Genomic DNA, 18292 nt, shown 5'->3' with positions numbered 1-18292 from the left:
ATAAGATAGTTTACAAAGACAAAGCAAAGACAAATAAAACAGCTGGGTATAAAAGTTGAAACATATTCATTGACTTGTTTAGTTTTCTAACTACTTGTTAATTTCGCACTTAACGTGTTTTAATTTTGAATTTTAATATTAAAGTTTTTGCCTTGGATTTGTAATCAACAATCTCTGAAGTCCATAAACACTAACTTTGGTGAAAACTAAAGACTATATGTGAAATAAGTCCTTGATGAGTTTTGGTTTCGACTTCTATGCCGTAATATTAATCTCTGATTTATAATCGACCAACTCAGGTATCCTTAAATATCAGCTTAGGGGAAAATCGTGCTCTATTTGTCAATATTTACGTAATGTGCTATGATTTTGAACTTCTGCCTTGCAGCAGTTGCCTTAGAATTGTAATGAGCAAGCTTACATACCTTCAAAAAGCAGCATCGGTTTCATGTATCATTTCATGAGACATGAATTTAGTATATTTTGATTTATGGAAGCCTTATTACAAGATATATGATCTTCGATGATTAACATTTAACCACTTAGGAATCGAGATGAGTCAAAAGAGGTACAGAATTAAGGAATGGGCTGTTAAAGGGGACAAAGTACCCAATATCTCCATCTGTTGTAAAATATTTGGTTAACTTGTTTTCATTTTGGGCATTTAGGCTGCATGGGACCCTGAGGACCCTCCTTTCAGCCGGATTGAAAATTGTTGTATGACTCAAATTTTAATAAAAGAAAGGTGCCCACTATTTGTGACATATGTAAGCTACTTAACGTGTGTTGAATCTAGACATCTACATTGCAGTGCTAACCCTTAGATATGTAATTAAAAAGCCGAGAACCTTAGTGGAAGTTCTAACCCTGAATAGCAACTTTAGTGAAAGTCCAACCCCATTGTGCAATGTTTACTTAATGTGTTTTCACTTAGTACATCAAGTTATATAAGATCATTCTTAAACAATAAGATCATTCTCGAATCGTCGGGATTCGAGAGTGGCATACATTCTTTATATGTATGTAAAGTTGTGGACAGGGGGCTTGGAGGGCTACTAGCCAAAGGGATCTAAGATAAGCACTCAAATCAGAAAGATAGAGAATCCTGTTATGACTTTGGTCATAATATAGTATAATACGTCTATCATTTATGAAATATGTACTAAACGTATTTTTATTTTGCACGTCAATATTGCAATATTAGCCTCAGATTTGTAGTTAGTAGTCACAAAAACTCTTAGTTTTCAATTTTGACACAAATAAGGACTGCGAGTCCACTTTGTGTTCTTGAATCATAGAGGTTTAGTATCTTTGCATGTCTCTGATTTAAACAAGGTGAAACGTTTCCACTTTTCTTCAACGCCGAATCTACGAAGGATGAGCTATTTGCAAGATTTGTGGCCCTTACATCTGGGGCTTTACTTATCAAGTCATCCCCGAGAGACACTTTTAAATCTTAAGTCACTTTTTATTCGCATTCGATGCCTTGCGCGTCTGTGATGTTGCTCGGGTTACATGGTTGGTCTTAGGGCCTGTACTTTACCATCTGATTGGCTTTGGCTCTTTAAAATGCACCATAATATTCGGTTTCCACTTAATAAACCCTTCCTCAATTTTTGACTATTATCCTTTTTTATGATGACTCCTCGAAGAAAATATGGGAGACACATCTACTACTAAAACCACTGCTATAGGCAACCTATTGCCGCACTAATCTTACCGAGGTCAAAAGTCAGTCCATAAAAGAGATTTAGAAAAGGTTCTATCCTTGTATGGTATACCAGGTAATTACATTATTGTACTTAGTTTTATGTACAAAAACAAAGCTACTGCAGTGAAGGTAAAAATTGAGGTTCGTATCTGGTTTGGTATTGAATCAAGAATTAAGCAGGGCTGTGTTCCATTCCCATTTACATGGATAATTTTGATGAACTTTGTTCTAAGGAACACGACAAAGACTATGGGATGGTTTGGAGTCAAATGCGGAGATAAAATCTTCTACGCTTAGATTATACAGATTATGCGATTGCTCTAGATCAAAATGTTAATAAAATAAATTAATTTGCAGACGCCTTGAGAGTTCAGAGTGCAAGAATAGGTTTGAAAATTATTAGTAAGAAGACTAAGTTGTTTATACTGTAAATATATGAAGGCGCAGAGGTAATAATGGATAACGAGAAGGTCGATCAAGTAGATAGCTTCAATTTAGTGGGCACTGTCAGAGGCAACGCTGTAGCGTTGCATATAGTAAAGGCTATAAGGCTTCAATGTTTTATGTTTTTCCCAAGAGGCACTTCATATGGAAGGGGTGATCATTCGATTAGAAGTTGGAAGTTGTAGTGCCCTTTTCAAGAGTCAAAAATGATTGGAGGGCAAATAGCCTTCCCATGCCCTCTTTTCCCCAAATGTATCTGATCGAAATTTTGAGATAGCCATTTTCTTCAAAATAGGCCAAAGATCAGTTAATAAGAACTCTGGGGTCGACACAACCCCAGAGCCCGGGAGCAAGTTTGTGAAGGTAATGTCACGTGGGCATACAAGGTTCTTATGCAAGGGGTGGTCGTATAAACTTTGGAGGAGGATAATTTGATTGGAAATTGAAAGTTCTAGAATCCTTTTTAAAAGTCAAAAGTAATCGGAAGGCAACTAGGCCCCCCACACGCCTTCTTTTCTCCAAATACATCCGATCACAATTTTGAAATGGCCATTTTATTCGAAATAGTCCAAAGAGCGTATAACAATGCATCTGGGGTTGACGCAATTCCCAGAGCCCGGGGGCAAGGGTTGTAGTTATGTTCCGGGAGATTCTTTCCACCAGCTGTTACGCGTGCATTCACTCCAAAGCTGTCACGAGGCATGGATGGAATTCACGCTTTACAAATAAAGATGGAGGTCCTGCGCCTTGAGAACATCTCACGTTACTATTGCAGATGATTTTTACACAAGGTTTGGTTCCGTCAACATTCTCTATGGGAAATCTTTCTCCTATTCTGAAAATAAGGAAACATCAATGCAATCTTTCAGACCCATAACTGTATCAACTATTTTATGCAAGCTTTATGAACTACTGTTCATTTTAGGGCCTGAAGAAAAATGTTACGCGCCTCCGCATCAACTTGGCATTCAACATGGCATTGGATGTGCAGATGCTTTTGCGGTTGTTACTAATGCTCTGCTTGATGCTTCTGGTACAGGTAGTTCACTTGCCTTGGCGAGTTATGACGTTCGCCGCGGCTTTGACTCCCTGATCCACCCCCTTATGTTTTTAAGGGCTGCTAAAAGAGGAGTAAATACGGTTGTTATCAGATCTCAAAGGAACATGTGTGCAAAGCTATGAGCCCGAATTAAAATACTTCTTAAGCAAGATGAAATGACAAAGGCCACTGGATAGATCTGCACCAGTTAAGAGTGGAGCCAGGCAAGCTGCCATTGCTTCACCTTGTTTATTTCAATAATTATGCCCTTGAAGCTCAGGACCAATGTGAGATGCCTTGCGCTCTTTTTGGGCTCGATATCTCCTTAATCACTTATGCTGATGACATTTTAAACCTAAGCCGATCTCTGGAATAAATTTCTGAAACTTTCCAGAAACTGCAAACAGAATTCTTAAAATCTGGTCTTGAATTTAATGAAGCGTAGTGCTTTATAATCGGAAAGGCCCAATTCCTGATCAAATTGTACTTGGAAATTCAAAATTCCACCTGTCTGACCATACTGTTTATCTTGGTATTCCCATTTGAAATAAAATTGCTCACACTCATCATCTCCTAACAGGAGGCATCAAAGGCCGCGTTTCAGCTTCATATGCTTTCAAAGTGTGCTAAGCTTCGTTTCAATCGCCGTTATCTAGCAACGCTGTACAACACTGTTGCTCTTCCCGACATCCTCTACATTGCACCCTTCTGGAAGATTCTTACAAATACCGATAAATTGAAAATCAGCTCCACTTTCTTCCTTTTTGCAAAATATCTGGTGAGATATCTAATTTGGACACGTAGTTCAAAGCTCGACAATAGTCTTCATATAGTAGATCCTCCTAGTAATAGCCGTTGCTAAACTTATGGAAAAGCAGAACCGAAATATTTCTAAACATGCTTGGAACCAACTTCTTCTACACTAGTTACATTGTCATGGTTGTATCTTTTGCTCTTTTGCTATTTTTGTAGTGCTCCGTCATTTTCTTCTTGTATGAAGACGGGTTTTTAACAAATAATAACAATAATATAAGGTTGTTATAGGAGGGGTGGTTGTCTAAACTTTGGAGGAGACTCATTTGATTGGAAATTGGAAATGTTAGTTCCCTTTTTAATAGTCAAAAGTGATTAAAAGTTTTAATGAAAAGGGTGGTCGTATAAGCTTTGGAGGAGGCTCATTTGATGGGAAATCGGAATTAGTAGTTCCATTTTAAGAGTGAAAAGTGATCGGAGGGCAAGTAACCCCCCCCTCCCCTATGCCCTATTTTCTCCAAATACATTCAGTCGACATTTTTAGATTGCTTTTTTGTTAAAAATTGTCCAGGATCATATAACATTGCCTCGGGGGTTAACACAACCCCCCAGAGCCCGGGGCAAGGGTTGTAAGCTATAACCCGAGGGTATATAAGGTTTTTTTTATTGAAGGAGTGGTCGCATAAACTTTAGAGGTGGCTCATTTGATCGGAAATTGAAAGTTCTAATTTCCTTTTTAAGAGTCAAAAGTGATCAGAGGGCAACTAGCCCCTGCGCCCTCTTTTCACCAAATGAATCCGATTAAAATTTGGACATAGCCATTTTGTTCAAAAAAGTCCGAAGATCATATGACAATTTCTTCACGGTTATGACAACCCACTTAGAACCTAGGGGCAAGGGCTGTAACTTATACCCCGAGAGCATATAAGGTTTTTTATGGAAGGTGTGATCGTATAAACTTTGGAGGCCCCTCGTTTGATTGGAAATTAAAAGTTCTAGTTCGCTTTTTAACAGTCAAAAGTGATCGAAGGGCAACTAGCACCCCACGCCCTCTTTTCCCCAAATGAATTCGATCGAAATTTTGAGATGACTTTTTTGTTCAATATACTCTAAATATCATATAACAATGCTCCCAGAGTTGACACCCCTCACCCCCCCCCCCCCGAGTTCTGAGCAAGGGTTGCAAGCTATTCCCCGGGGCATATAAGGCTCTTATGGAAGGGGTGGTCGTATAAACTTTGAAGGAGGCTCATTTGATTAGAAATCAAATGCTCCTTCATTCCCCGGGGCAAGGATTGTAAATCATCCAATTTTTCCATTTTTAACATGCAGGATTTATCATTGGGAAAGGGGGAAATGTTTGATCATTATCGCGTCTGAAAAGACTTAAGGTATTTTGGCGAAATTTTGCAGAATGTTGAGGGGTATCGTGAGCTAAATAAAAAGATATCATCTGCATCCATGTTATCAAAAACGCATATCAGCTATATTTTAGGAACGGGCAAGGGTATTAACTTGAAACTTTTAAGGCTACTACTATTACTACTACTTCTGCTACTGAAAATACGACCAGTTACGACTACAACAGTGATTACTTCCGACTGCGACAACTTGCGACTATGACTGCGATTGCTTGCAACTGGTACTACATTTATTCTTGACTGCTTTCAGAGAATTTTAGGGGATATTGAACAAAATCAAAACAGCTTATGTGCATGCTGATTGTCAAAAGGCTGCAACAGCAATAGCTCATGAACGGCTGAGAGAATTAAGTTGAAACCTTCAGGGTATATGGAACTCTGCTTAACCCTTAGGGGATGCTTGAAGAAATTTATAACTAAATAAAAAGACACTATGTTCATCCATTTAATCAACCCGGCATAGCAATATCTCAAGAGCTGCTAAGGGTCAGAATATTTTATCAAAAGATACAAGAGTTTGGATACTACCCCCTTCCGTAATTGTAAAAGACTAAAGCCTACTGCGTCATTGCCGCTTTACTGAAAAATCTACGTGTCTTGAATAGTCTTGGAAAGAACTAATTGAATTGAACTGAATATTTGATATAGAATGATATTAGTTACTGAAAGCTCATCAGTTCAACATTTTATTTCACAGTAATTTTATTTTTATTTTCAATTTTGTAATAAGTATGAAAGAAAATATTTGCATATTATTCCTTTGAAAGCTGTAAGTGTCTCGAACAGTCCTTTGAAAGAAATAATAAAATGAAACTGAATATTAGATATATAATGAAATTAGTAGCTGAAAGCTCAGCAGTTTAAGATATTACTTCACGATTTTTATTTTTGTTTTCAATATCGTAAGTACAAAAGAAAATATTTGTAATATAATTTGTTTCCAGTAAAGCACAAATAACGCAGTATGCAAATCCTGCAGTAGTTGCCCTCCCTCCAAAAATAGTTGATCAAAATTTTGACATTCAAAATAGTCAAAAGCTCAAATATCTATGCGTATGGAGTGACATAACCCCCCATAGCCTTGGTTGAACTGGGATTGGGTTAAACGAGATTTATTTTCAGGGTTTTTATTTACAATTGACCGTAGTTGTACGCAATAATTCAAGTTCGAATTTTTCTTTATTTAGGAAGCAAATGCTTGAATATCACCAACAGTTGTTGAAAGATATAGTAATATCAAGGCAGTCCTTAATTGATGTTGCGTTACAGTTAGGGCCAAGTCAGCCCATTAGGATGAAAACACGATTCCTTCAGTCAAGTACTATGAGAAATGCATATCAGCATGAAGAACGCACCAAAAGAAGGTATCTACATGAGCTACAAATGATCAAAAACGAAACGGGTGACGATAGGCGTGGACTAAGCTCTGATGATGAAAAAGACATTGGAATGCAAGGTTAGTCCCTGTTTGATCCAGTTTCTTGAGTCTAAAACCCATGGGGCATAGTTGAAGACGTTCAAATTTTTGGTGGGATCAGGGGGTAATATAGGCTATTGCTGGGTTGGAGGGGAGAGGGGCTCTCTCTTGAGAAAGTCGACTTTAAGCCCAAGTTTTCCTATTACGTGTTTTATCTGAGTCTCCCTGGGGGTAGGTAGAGGTTCAACTGCTCTTGTTGTGAGCACACAGGCATTAACAAGGTAAATTTTTCTTGAGAAATTACTTATCTTTTCCTGGTTGACGAAATTCCATTTACGGAGTAAGATTAGCATATTTTGTGGACATATCAGAATCAACACAGTAGTATTGATGCAATGAAAAGCAATATGGCTCCCATATAATGTTTATTAATTTTCTACCCGACCGTTTTCTATAGAAGAAATGATCTTAGGGATTGTTTTGGGACCTAATTCTGTCCGAAATCGGAACTTCTAGCGCACTAGGAATCAAAAGTGATTAGTGGGGAACCAGCCTCACTCATTGTTCTTTTTTGTCTTTAATTGCCTGCATAAACTTCATGTTATTGGCCCATCATTCTGAAATGTGAATTTCAATCAGAACAATGGAGAAGTATAAAATGTGTCTTTAGAGAAGGAGGTGTATGACCAGCGTAGCCTGAGTTCAGAGGCTTCAATTAATGCGATTGTCTTTCACAGATATATTTTAGTTGAACAGATGGAAATTTTGTACCTTGTTAAAACATTTGTCCTATAAAAAAAAATCTAAATATGTGTGGTTAGGGGGTACCTGTGGTCTCAATTCATGAATCCGTGGAAAAATGAGTCCTGAATTCGTGTAGCCTATAGGTGAATTGGTGCTAAGATCTGAATATTTATTCAAGGTTGTGTTTTATCAGGATTGAAATATTTATTATGATTCCTCTTATCTTGTATTCTTCAGGAGCATCTGCTTACAGCCTCAACGTTGAATTTTCTGAAGCGATATATTGAAAAAGAAACAAATGACCGTGGATTGTCAGTTTAATTAAGATACTCATGTTTATTCCTTAAAGTTCTGATAATTTTTTTTGTACTTATGAAAGTAATAAAAAGTGAAAACACTTACAACGTATTTTGTTTTCAGTAAAGCGCAAAGTATGTTCTGGTCTTGAGAAGGCATGGGGGCTATCAGCCCTAATCATGTTAATTTTTGCCCGTTTTGAGTTTGACTTGGCTATTTGTTGTAATTTCTGCTCGTTTTGAGTCTCATTTATTTATTGTTAGTGATTTTTGGTAGTTTTAGGCTTGGAAGATTATTTGGCTTTATTTTTGGTTATTTTATGCTTAATGGAGCTCTTTACTTTTCTTTGAAAAACTTGTTTTGTGGAAAAAGTTTTATATATTAATTTCTGTTCTTTTTTATTTACACACTCTTTTTATTTATTTAAATTGTAAGAGTAGAAGTAGTAATAGTAGTAGCCCCAAAAGTTTCAATTTAATACCCACAGTCGTGCTTGATATATTGCTGAGGTGTCTTATTTGCAACCATAAACACAATGCCTTTTGATTTACTTTAAAGCAACATTCAGTTTTAGAAGCATAATGGGCCAATTGCATAATTGTGGGGGGGGGGATGGACAGGCCCAAAATCCCTAAAGACATAGTTGCTGGACCGTTCTACTATGCTGAACAAAATGGATGTCTCAAAATTTTGACTGGATGTGTTTGGAAAATGAATGGGCTTGCGATCGCTTGCCCTCCGATCTCTTTTTAAACTTAAAAACGGCACCAGAACTTTTAATATTGAATCGAATTAGCTCCTTTACAAGTTTCACTGATATTTAAAGCTATTGTAGAGTCTTGTTGCTTATTATTATTATGATTATTTAATGCTAATCCACACTATACAAAAGTATAATGCGTGGAGTAACACGAAAAAAAAACGCATAAAAATACAATGCAAATCAAAATAGAAATCACTAGGAAACCAGTTACATAGTAACCCATAAAAAATAATAACACTAAAATAAAATAGAAAAAAACACAAAAGGAGGGGAAGAGAGAAAAAAAAACTCACTACTTACAGAATCTAATAAACCAGTAATGTAGAGAAATATGGACGCAAGCTGTCTTTATTGTTAATACTAGTTAATGGTTACTCACTCTTTACAATACCAAAAAACGTGGAGTACCAAAAAAGAAAAAAACAAACAAAAAAGGAAAAATAACTTACGACTGAAAAAACCTGATAAGTTGGTGGTGCGGAGAAAAACGGATACAAGCGGCATATGAAAGCTTTCTGTGTAGTACTTCTAATTTTACCGTAATATCAGGAACAAGAAATTTGTTAATAAGAACCCGGTTTTTTGTCCAAGGAGGAAGAAACAACAAAAATTTACAAAACCTTAAATAATTAATCCGAATTCTTTTCAATTTTTTTTTCTTATGAAGGAGAAAAATTCCAAAAGCAAAAAGAATTGAATGGTCTCAAAAAGTTGAGTAGAGCTTCGCCAACGCAAGTTTATTATATTTACCTCTATTGGCAACAATCTTAGCATATCCTAATTGGATTTCTTATTAATATCGAAGACTGTGCGCTGGCGCAAGCTTAGAAGACCAGTTTATTGCTTATATGCTCTTTTGAAAACCTGCATGCATACAATTTTTTGTTTAATTGAAACTCTTCCTAAATATTCCCTAAAAGTTTCACCTTAATACTCTTGGCATCATAAGTCACAGTAATTTTTGGGGTAGTATTAATAGTATACACATATTTACTTCGGGTTCGTTCGAAATCCCCCACAACTTATCCTTAAAGGTCCAACTTAATAATATAAGCTGTTCTACAGATATTGTTTTGTCACCTTTTTGAAAGTCCTCATGCTCATAGTTTGGTTTGATTTGGTTCAACATCCACCTAAATATTCTTTAAAAATTTAAAATTTTCGCCATAAGCATGCGTAGAAACAGCAGTTGTAGTAGTCCTATTAGTAGTCTGGAGAAAGCACCTCCGATTTCTTCAACATCCCCTTCAACACTCACTGAAAGTTTCAACTTAATACCGTCAGCCGTTCCTGACGCATTTCTATTGCATCCGCTTGACAACCTGTGTAGGCATAGTGTGTTTCGAATTAGTTCCACACAGTTTCTACATATTCAAAAATTTTTGCCTTAATACCCTAAGTTTTAATAGCAGCAGAAGTAGTAGTGGCAGTAGAATTAATAGTAATAGTATACACTTTAGTGGCAGTAGTAGTAATAGTAGTAACAGTAGTAGTAGTATGAGTAGAAGCATTAGGCTGCAAATATTTTCTTTTGGTTAATTCAACATCCCTCATAACAAGCCCTGCCAGTTTCAACTTCACACCAAACTGTTCCTAAGATATTGCGTTACCCCTTTCTGACAACCTACATACAGACGGTGTGTTGTGATTCAGTTCACCTTCCCGCTTCAAAATTCCTTGATAATTTCAGCTTCATACCCTTATGCATAGTTGTAATAGTAGTCACAGTAGTAGCATTCATATCACTAGTAGTAGTGTTGACTAGCGGTACTATTGCTAGCAGCTCCAGTATTAACATATTGCCTTTTGGTCAGTAGAACATCCCTCTCATCAAGTCCTGGAAGTTTCAACTTATTATAATCGGTCATAGCTATGGCATTGCTGATGTTATTTTGATTGCCTTTATGTTCATATACCTCTTGAGAGCCTCATCTCAATGTTTGTTGTCTCACAAGTAGTTGTAATAGAAGTAGCAGTAGTAGTCGTAGTAAATGTAGCAATAACAGTAGCATTAATAATACTGTGCACATATTGTTTTTTTGTGAGACGGCCTCCTTTTCTTAGAATTCTCTGAAAGCTCTAGCTTAGTGCCCAAATCAATTCTTGAGATACGCTACTTTGACAATGTGCATGCACATAGCGTCTTAATTTAGTTCAGATTTTTCCTCAATGCTGTAAATGTGGTAGTGTGGTAATAGTGGTGGTGGTAGTTGCAGTAGTATTGGTAGCATGCAAATATTGCATTTTTGATCATCTCCCTTATCATTTCCTGAATTTTTCAAAATTAATATACTCAGTTATTCCTATTTTACATCCTTTTTACAATCCGTATACACATAACGCGTTTTAATTCAGTTCAAGACTCCCCTTAATATTATCTGAAAGGGTTACCTGAATGCCCATCGTCTTTTTGGAAAGTAAAGTTCAAACATGCATACCTTTCTCAATAACATATTATGTGTAGACAATGAACGAATTGCCTAACTTGCAGTCCTTGTCCTGAGGACTTTGGGGAGGTTGAACCTCAATGACATAATTATTGGACCTTTCAACAATACTGAACAAAATAGCTCTCATAAAATTTTGATCGGATGTGTTTTGGGGAATGATAGGATTGGGGGCGGGGGTTGATTGCCCTCCATTCACTTTTGACTCTTAAAAAGGGTATTAACTTCCGACTTCCAATCAAATGAGCCTCTTCTGATCCAAAGTTTATATGACCACCCGTTCTATAAAAACCTTATATGCCCCGAGGCATAACTTACAACCCTTGTCCATGGGCTCTAGGAAATTGTGTCCACCCCAAGACATTGATATATGATTTTTGGACTATTTTTTAACAAAATGGCTATCTCACAATTCCAATTGAATGCGTTTCGGGAAAAGAGGATGTAAGGGGGGGCTAGCAGTCATATCAGCAGTAATAACAGTCAGTATCAGCTCTGCTGTCTAGTTGTCTGACACTGAAGAAGATGTTATGGAACGCATATATTAGAAAGAAGTTTGGTGAAAGTAGAAATTTAGAGTGATATGTTCGCTTTATTTCGACTCAGTATTGCTCAGGGATTATTTTTGGAATTGCTTTAGATTGTAAGATGACTGTTCTGAACCAGAATATGGTAGGATATATTTCAGAAATGATGTTCGATTTCATCAGAGTTGGTAACATACGAAATTTTGTTCTTATGTTGAGATAAATTTTGATCAAAATTGTCCTATTAGCACTGCTACTACTACTACTAAAAACTTACTGCAGCACCAAGCCGCCTGAGGCCAACACAGCTACGCACGCTCCTTCTCCATCTCAAAGTATTCAAAGCCTCCCCTTTTACACCCTCCCAAGAAGTTCTCATTTCACTCAAATCTCTCCTTAAGACATCCTCTCACCCATTCGGGGACGACCTGCTTTGAGTTTGGCCCTAGACGGTTGGCCGACATGGACAATCTTTAGCAATCTGTCATTCTTCACCCATAGAACGTGTCATAGCCATCTCAGCCTTTCTCTCAATATAGCCTTAGAAAGCGGTACTGAACCCCTTTTTTTGTTCAGCTTACTGTTTAAGATATGGTCAGTCAGTCGGGCACCAAAAACAATGCGTAGACAATTTCTCTAGAAAACATTTTGCAAATCCTCCTCCAATTTGGGAGCGCCCAGGCTTCAGAACCATACTTTACCACTGTTATTACTGTGGCTTCCACTATTCTAATCATGGTTCGCCGACTTATCTTCCTACTCTTCCAAACTTTTCAAAAGACCTAGGCCTTGGCTATTCTGCTTTTAACATCTTCAACGCCTGCACCATTTTTTTTTCTAATAATACTACCTGTGTAAATCAACCTGTCCCCTTGATCGATCTATTTGTTACCCGACATCACCTCTGCACCTTCACTTTTCCCTAGTCTTAGTGACTTAGTCTTCTTAGTATTAATTTTTTAAACCTATCCTTGCACTCTGAACTCGCAAAACATCTGGAAGTTCATTCATTTGGCAAAAATTTCATCTAGAATGCTTAAATCATCAGCATAATCTAGTTCTAGGAGAGTTTTACTTTCCCATTTGAATTCTTGTTCTCCCATTGTCTTTCCTTTTCTCCTTAAGAAAAAGTCTTTCAAAATGATGCAATAATGGGGATAGAACTCAACCCTTTTAACTCCTGATTTAATGCTAAGCCAGTCACTAACCTCATTTCCTACTTTAACCGCCGCAATGTTATTCTCGTACACAGCACTTATCACTTTGATGTATTTATCTGGTATGCCATTCAAGAATAGGACCTTTACTTAAGCTCGTCTATCAGCTGAATGAAACGCTTGCTTATAATCTAAAAAATTGAGTATTTAAGGGATTTGATGACTCAGGTTCTCAATTATTAATCTAAGAGTGAACATTAGGTCGACGCATCCTGATTTAATGCGAAGCCAGTTACTAACCTCATTTCCTACTTTAACCGCCGCAATGTTATTCTCGTACACAGCACTTATCACTTTGATGTATTTATCTGGTATGCCATTCAAGAATAGGACCTTCACTTAAGCTCGTCTATCAGCTGAATGAAACGCTTGTTTATAATCTAAAAAATTGAGTATTTAAGGGATTTGATGACTCAGGTTCTCAATTATTAATCTAAGAGTGAACATTAGGTCGACGCATCCTTTATCCTTCCTATAACCACACTGTTCTTCTCTTAGAACTTTATCTACAGCATCTCTAAGTCAAAAAAGTATCCTCATATTTAGTAATTTGCTTCCTACAGAATCCAGGCTAATGCCTCTTTATTTACCACACTCGCTCTCATTATTTTCTTATTGAGGGGCTTAGATAGAATTTTCCTAAAATCTCTTGGTATTTCCCCTTTTTCAAAAATCCCACTTACCGCACTATCAGCACCTGGAGCTGTATTAGTTTTCAATCCTTTTAGTACTGTCACTAATTTTGCCTCACAAAATAAATCTTTCTTCACATCAAAAACATTTTCATTCTTTTCTATATCTTTTTCTGTAACTCTATCACGGCTTAGCATATTCTCAAAATGTTTTGCACATATTTCTTTAACCCTTCCCTTATCACTAATTGTGACCCCGCTCCTATCTTTAACTGGGACAAGTCCAGATCTACTATTCTCTCTCAGTTTTTTTAACATACCAGTGGAATATTTTACTATTATGCTGTCTAGCTACATGTTTCAGATCTTCGGCAATTCTATCCATGGCCTCCACTTCACACATACTTAATTCATATTTTAGTGCTTTCTCTACCTTCTTTACAGTTCTCTTATTTTCATGCGATCTATCATTCAGATAATTATTGTCCAACCCTCTTTTTATTAAAGATCAAGCATTTGTACTACTATTCCTAGCTGTGTTTCAAACTTTCTTCCCAAAGAAAGTTTCATCAGTGATTTCCCAAACTATTTCCCTAAAATTTTCCATCTATCTTCTACATTGTCAAATTTAAACTCTCCAGTTTAGTACTCAATTGTTGCTGGAAAGTTTCTCTCAATTCTCATCTTGGAGCCTACCAGCGTCTTAGCTTCCCGGAAGGTAGTTACCCATCCTAAATTTCAGCTTTAAACTAACCTTAGATACTATTAGATGATAATCTTTACTTTTAACATCAGTAACAGCACTCCTATATTCCCTAGTATCTTAAATCAGCCCTGCCTGTCTTCGGTTAGTAGAGATGCCTCATGAGCTCGTGACCCCACACCATATATGGGCATAGAGTCATTAGGGAGAATGATTGCGTAATCGGTCAATGACCTCTTTCTCCAGGTGTGTTTTTGGCACGCCCTCAGCGAATGTCTATGTTGTTATTGTTTCCGAGGCCAAATGCCAAGGTCAATGTTGTTTTGAACAGAGTCATTAGAGAGAACACGTGGTTAATGGGATCAATGTTGTTATTGTTTTGAACAGAGTCATTAGAGAGAACACGTGGTTAATGAGATCAATGTTGTTGTCGTTTCCGAGCCAACTTTCTTTTCTGGTCAGTCTAGAGTTGGCAGTCATTAATCAAATTGTTTCAAGGGAGTGTCTGACAGATGACGTCAAGTTAATTAATGTCTTTGGAGTTCGACCAGAATTGTCTCCGAGACAAAGTTTTGATCACACATGACAGATGATGTCATGATTGATTGATTGACACGAAAGGGGAATTAATTTGTTGTTCTAAAGAGAATTGATTCACGAAAGGGGAATTAATTTGTTGTTTCTAACAAGAGAATCGTTTCCGAGCAGACATTTTGATCTTAGCGCGCGAAAAGGTTTCCAAATAATTTGAAATGCATTGGCGCAGAGATGCCAAACAAAAGGAACATGCCGAAATTCCGTTTAGGGATAATTTTGGCGAAATAGTTTTAGCTATTTTATGGAACTATTTCGGCGAAACAGCTAGAGACATTTTAAAAGGTGATTTTTGAAGAGATTTTGAGGGAGAAACTCTGTGGTCCTTATAATACACAAGGTCCATTTGAACAGTGTTGTGATGTCCTCTACCACAACCCCAAAGGCTTCCAATCCCCCTACCCACCCCCAAAGGCTTCCAATCCCCCTACCCCCCCCCCAGGGTTCCGATCACCCGACCCAACCCCGAAGGGTCCCGATCCCCATACCCAACCCCGAAGGGTTTCGATCCCCCTACCCCAACCCCAAAGGCTTCCAATCCCCCTACCCAACCCCAAGGGTTCCGATCCCCCAACCCAACCCCGAAGGGTTCCGATCCCCATACCCAACCCCCAAGGGTTACGCTCCCCCCACCCCCACCCCAAAGGATTCCCATCCCCCTACCTCAACCCCCAAGGCAGCCCACCGTCCTCAAAGGCTCTCCGGGCTTCCAAAGGCCCCCCCGAACCCCTAAAGGCCCTCAGCCTGCCCCCAAATGTCCCCCCGGCTCCCCACAGGCCCACCGGCCCCCCAAGGGCCCACTCCCGGCCCCCAAAGGTCCACCAGGCACCCAACGGGCCACACCCCCGACCCAGAAGTGACCCCAACCCCCCACCGGAGCACAACTGTCCCACAAAGTTACCACCGACTCCCAACAGCCCAGCCCAGGTCCCCACAGGCCCTAACCCCCCTCAAACGTCTAACCCCGCCCCCACCTTGATCTCCACCACACCAGACGGCATCCTCCGGTCCTCACAGGTCCCCCAGGCTCCCAAAGGACCCACTGGACCCCCACAGGCCCTCACCTGGTCCCCAAAGGTCCCCCGGGCTCCCAACGGGACCACCGGCCCCCCACCGGGTCCCCCGGACCCCAAAGGTCCTCCCCAGGTCCTCAAGGCTCGCCCAGACCCCCAACGGACCCACCGGACCCCAAAGGGCCCAATCGGTGCTCAAGGGCTCCCCGGACCCCCAAAGGCCCTCACCCGGTCCTCAAAGGTCCACCGGGCTCCCAAAGGACCAGTCGGTCCTCAAGGACCCTCTCAGACGTGCAAAGACCCTCCCCAGACCCCCAAAGGCTCACCCCGGTCCCCAAAGGTCCCCTCAGGCTCCCATATGACCCCTCCACCCCGCCAGGGCCCCTGGCTCCCCCAACGCCCGCCCCCGACCCCACCCAAGAACCCCCTCTCCATTTTTAAAACTTTTTATTGCGTTATTATATCCTTTTAGAACAAGTTCCTTTCATAATTTCCCTCCTAAACCCATTTTCCAACTTGAAGTACTTATCTTTTTCACCCACTTTCTCAATGAAAAAGAAATTAGTTTTTAATCAATTCTAATTTTCCAAATAATATAAAAATTTTCCACTTTAGTTCAGATCTGTCTCGAAGAGATGAAAAATTTAAAATACTGTTCCAAATTTTTCGCAGAAGATAAAACAAGTTCAAGTTTTCTTCTGAATTTTACCAAATAACATGCTCCAATTCTAATTTCTCCAGAGAAAACAAAAATCTTACACTTCATTTCTTTATTTCACAAAGAAATAAAGAAATTTAGAGTTCAATTCTAAATTTTTCGGTGGAAGATAGAAAAAGTAATACCATACTTGTGAATATTTTCACGGAAAATAAAAAGTTCTAGTTCAATTTAAAATTTTCTCAACGAAGTGAAGAAAGGTTCAAGTTCTCTTCTGAATTTTCCCAAAGAATAAAATTCAATTCTAATTTCACCAGAGAAAATAAAAATCTTCCACTTCAGTTCTTTATTTCACAAAGACATAAAGAAATTTAAAGTACAATTCTAAATTTTTCGGAGGAAGATAGAAAAAGCAATACCATACTTGTGAATATTTTCCCGTAAAATAAAAAGTTATAGTTCAATTTAAAATTTCCTCCACGAAGTGAAGAAAGTTTCAACTTCACTTCTGAATTTTACTAAATAACAACATTCAATAATAATTTCACCAGAGACAATAAAAATCGTCCATTTCAGTTCTATATGTCACAAAGACATAAAGAAATTCAAAGGACAATTCTAAAATTTTCGGTGAAAGATATAACAAGTAATACCATAAATCTGAATATATTATATGACGATAAAATGTTATATTTCACTTTGAAATTTCCTCAACGAAGTAAAGGAAAGTTCAAGTTCTCTTCTGAACTTTACTAAAGAACAAAATTCAATTCTAATTTTTTCAGAGAAAACAAAAATCTTCCACTTCAGTTCCTTATTTCGCAAAGACATAAAGAAATTCAAAGTTCAATTCTAAATTTTTCGATGGAAGATAGAAAAAGTAATACCATACATGTGAATATTTTCACGGAAGATAAAAAGTTCTAGTTCAATTTAAAATTTCCTCAATGAAGTCAAGGAAAGTTCAAGTTCTCTTCTGAATTTTACCAAATAACACAATTCAATTCTAATTTCACCAGACAAAATAAAAATCTTCCACTTCAGTTCTTTATTTCACAAAGACATAAAGAAATTTAAAGTTCAATTCTAAATTTTTCGGTGGAAGATAGAAAAAGTAATACCATACTTGTGAATATTTACCCTGAAGATAAAAAGTTCTAGTTCAATTTACAGTTTTCTCAACGAAGTGAAGAAAAATTCAAGTTCTCTTCTGAATTTTACCAAAGAACATGCTTCAATTCTAATTTTTTCAGAGAAAACAAAAATCTTCCACTTCAGTTCCTTATTTCACAAAGACATAAAGAAATTTAAAGTTCAATTCTAAATTTTTCAGAGGAAGATAGAAAAAGCAATACCATACTTGTGAATATTTTCCCGGAAGATAAAAAGTTCTAGTTCAATTTAAAATTTTCTCAACGAAGTGAAGAAAAATTCAAGTTCTCTTCTTAATTTTACCAAAGAATAAAATTCAATTCTAATTTCAACAGAGAAAATAAAAATTTTCCACTTCAGTTCTTTATTTCACAAAGACATAAAGAAATTTAAAGTTCAATTCTAAATTTTTCGGAGGAGGATAGAAAAAGTAATACCATACTTGTGAATATTTTCCCTGAAAATAAAAAGTTCTAGTTCAATTTACAATTTCCTCAATGAAGTCAAGGAAAGTTCAAGTTCTCTTCTGAATTTTACCAAAGAACACGCTTCAATTCTAATTTTTTCAGAGAAAACAAAAATCTTCCACTTCAGTTCTTTATTTCGCAAAGACATAAATAAATTTAAATTAAAATTCTAAATTTTTCGGTGGAAGATAGAAAAAGCAATACCATACTTGTGAATATTTTCCCGGAAAATAAAAAGTTCTAGTTCAATTTACAATTTCCTCAACGAAGTGAAGAAAGGTTCAAGTTCTCTT

The 18292-nt window shown here is 37.6% G+C and overlaps 1 protein-coding gene across 1 annotated transcript in view; it reads left to right on the top strand.

The window, feature by feature from the left end:
* Nucleotides 1-18292, top strand: part of LOC148944436 (nuclear factor related to kappa-B-binding protein-like) — a 62131-nt gene that overhangs the window by 39689 nt on the left and 4150 nt on the right. The window contains exon 3 of the mRNA XM_089099927.1: nt 6556-6824. Coding sequence (XP_088956053.1) covers nt 6556-6824 — 269 coding nt within the window. The remainder of the gene's footprint in view (nt 1-6555; nt 6825-18292) is intronic.

The sequence above is a fragment of the Artemia sp. Qi Xiang Cuo genome, chromosome 14 (genome assembly GCF_049724085.1).
Source record: "Artemia sp. Qi Xiang Cuo chromosome 14, ASM4972408v1, whole genome shotgun sequence".
Classification (NCBI taxonomy): domain Eukaryota; kingdom Metazoa; phylum Arthropoda; class Branchiopoda; order Anostraca; family Artemiidae; genus Artemia; species Artemia sp. Qi Xiang Cuo.
The sequence above is the reverse complement of the archived record's forward strand: the minus strand, read 5'-3'. Positions and strand labels throughout refer to the sequence as shown.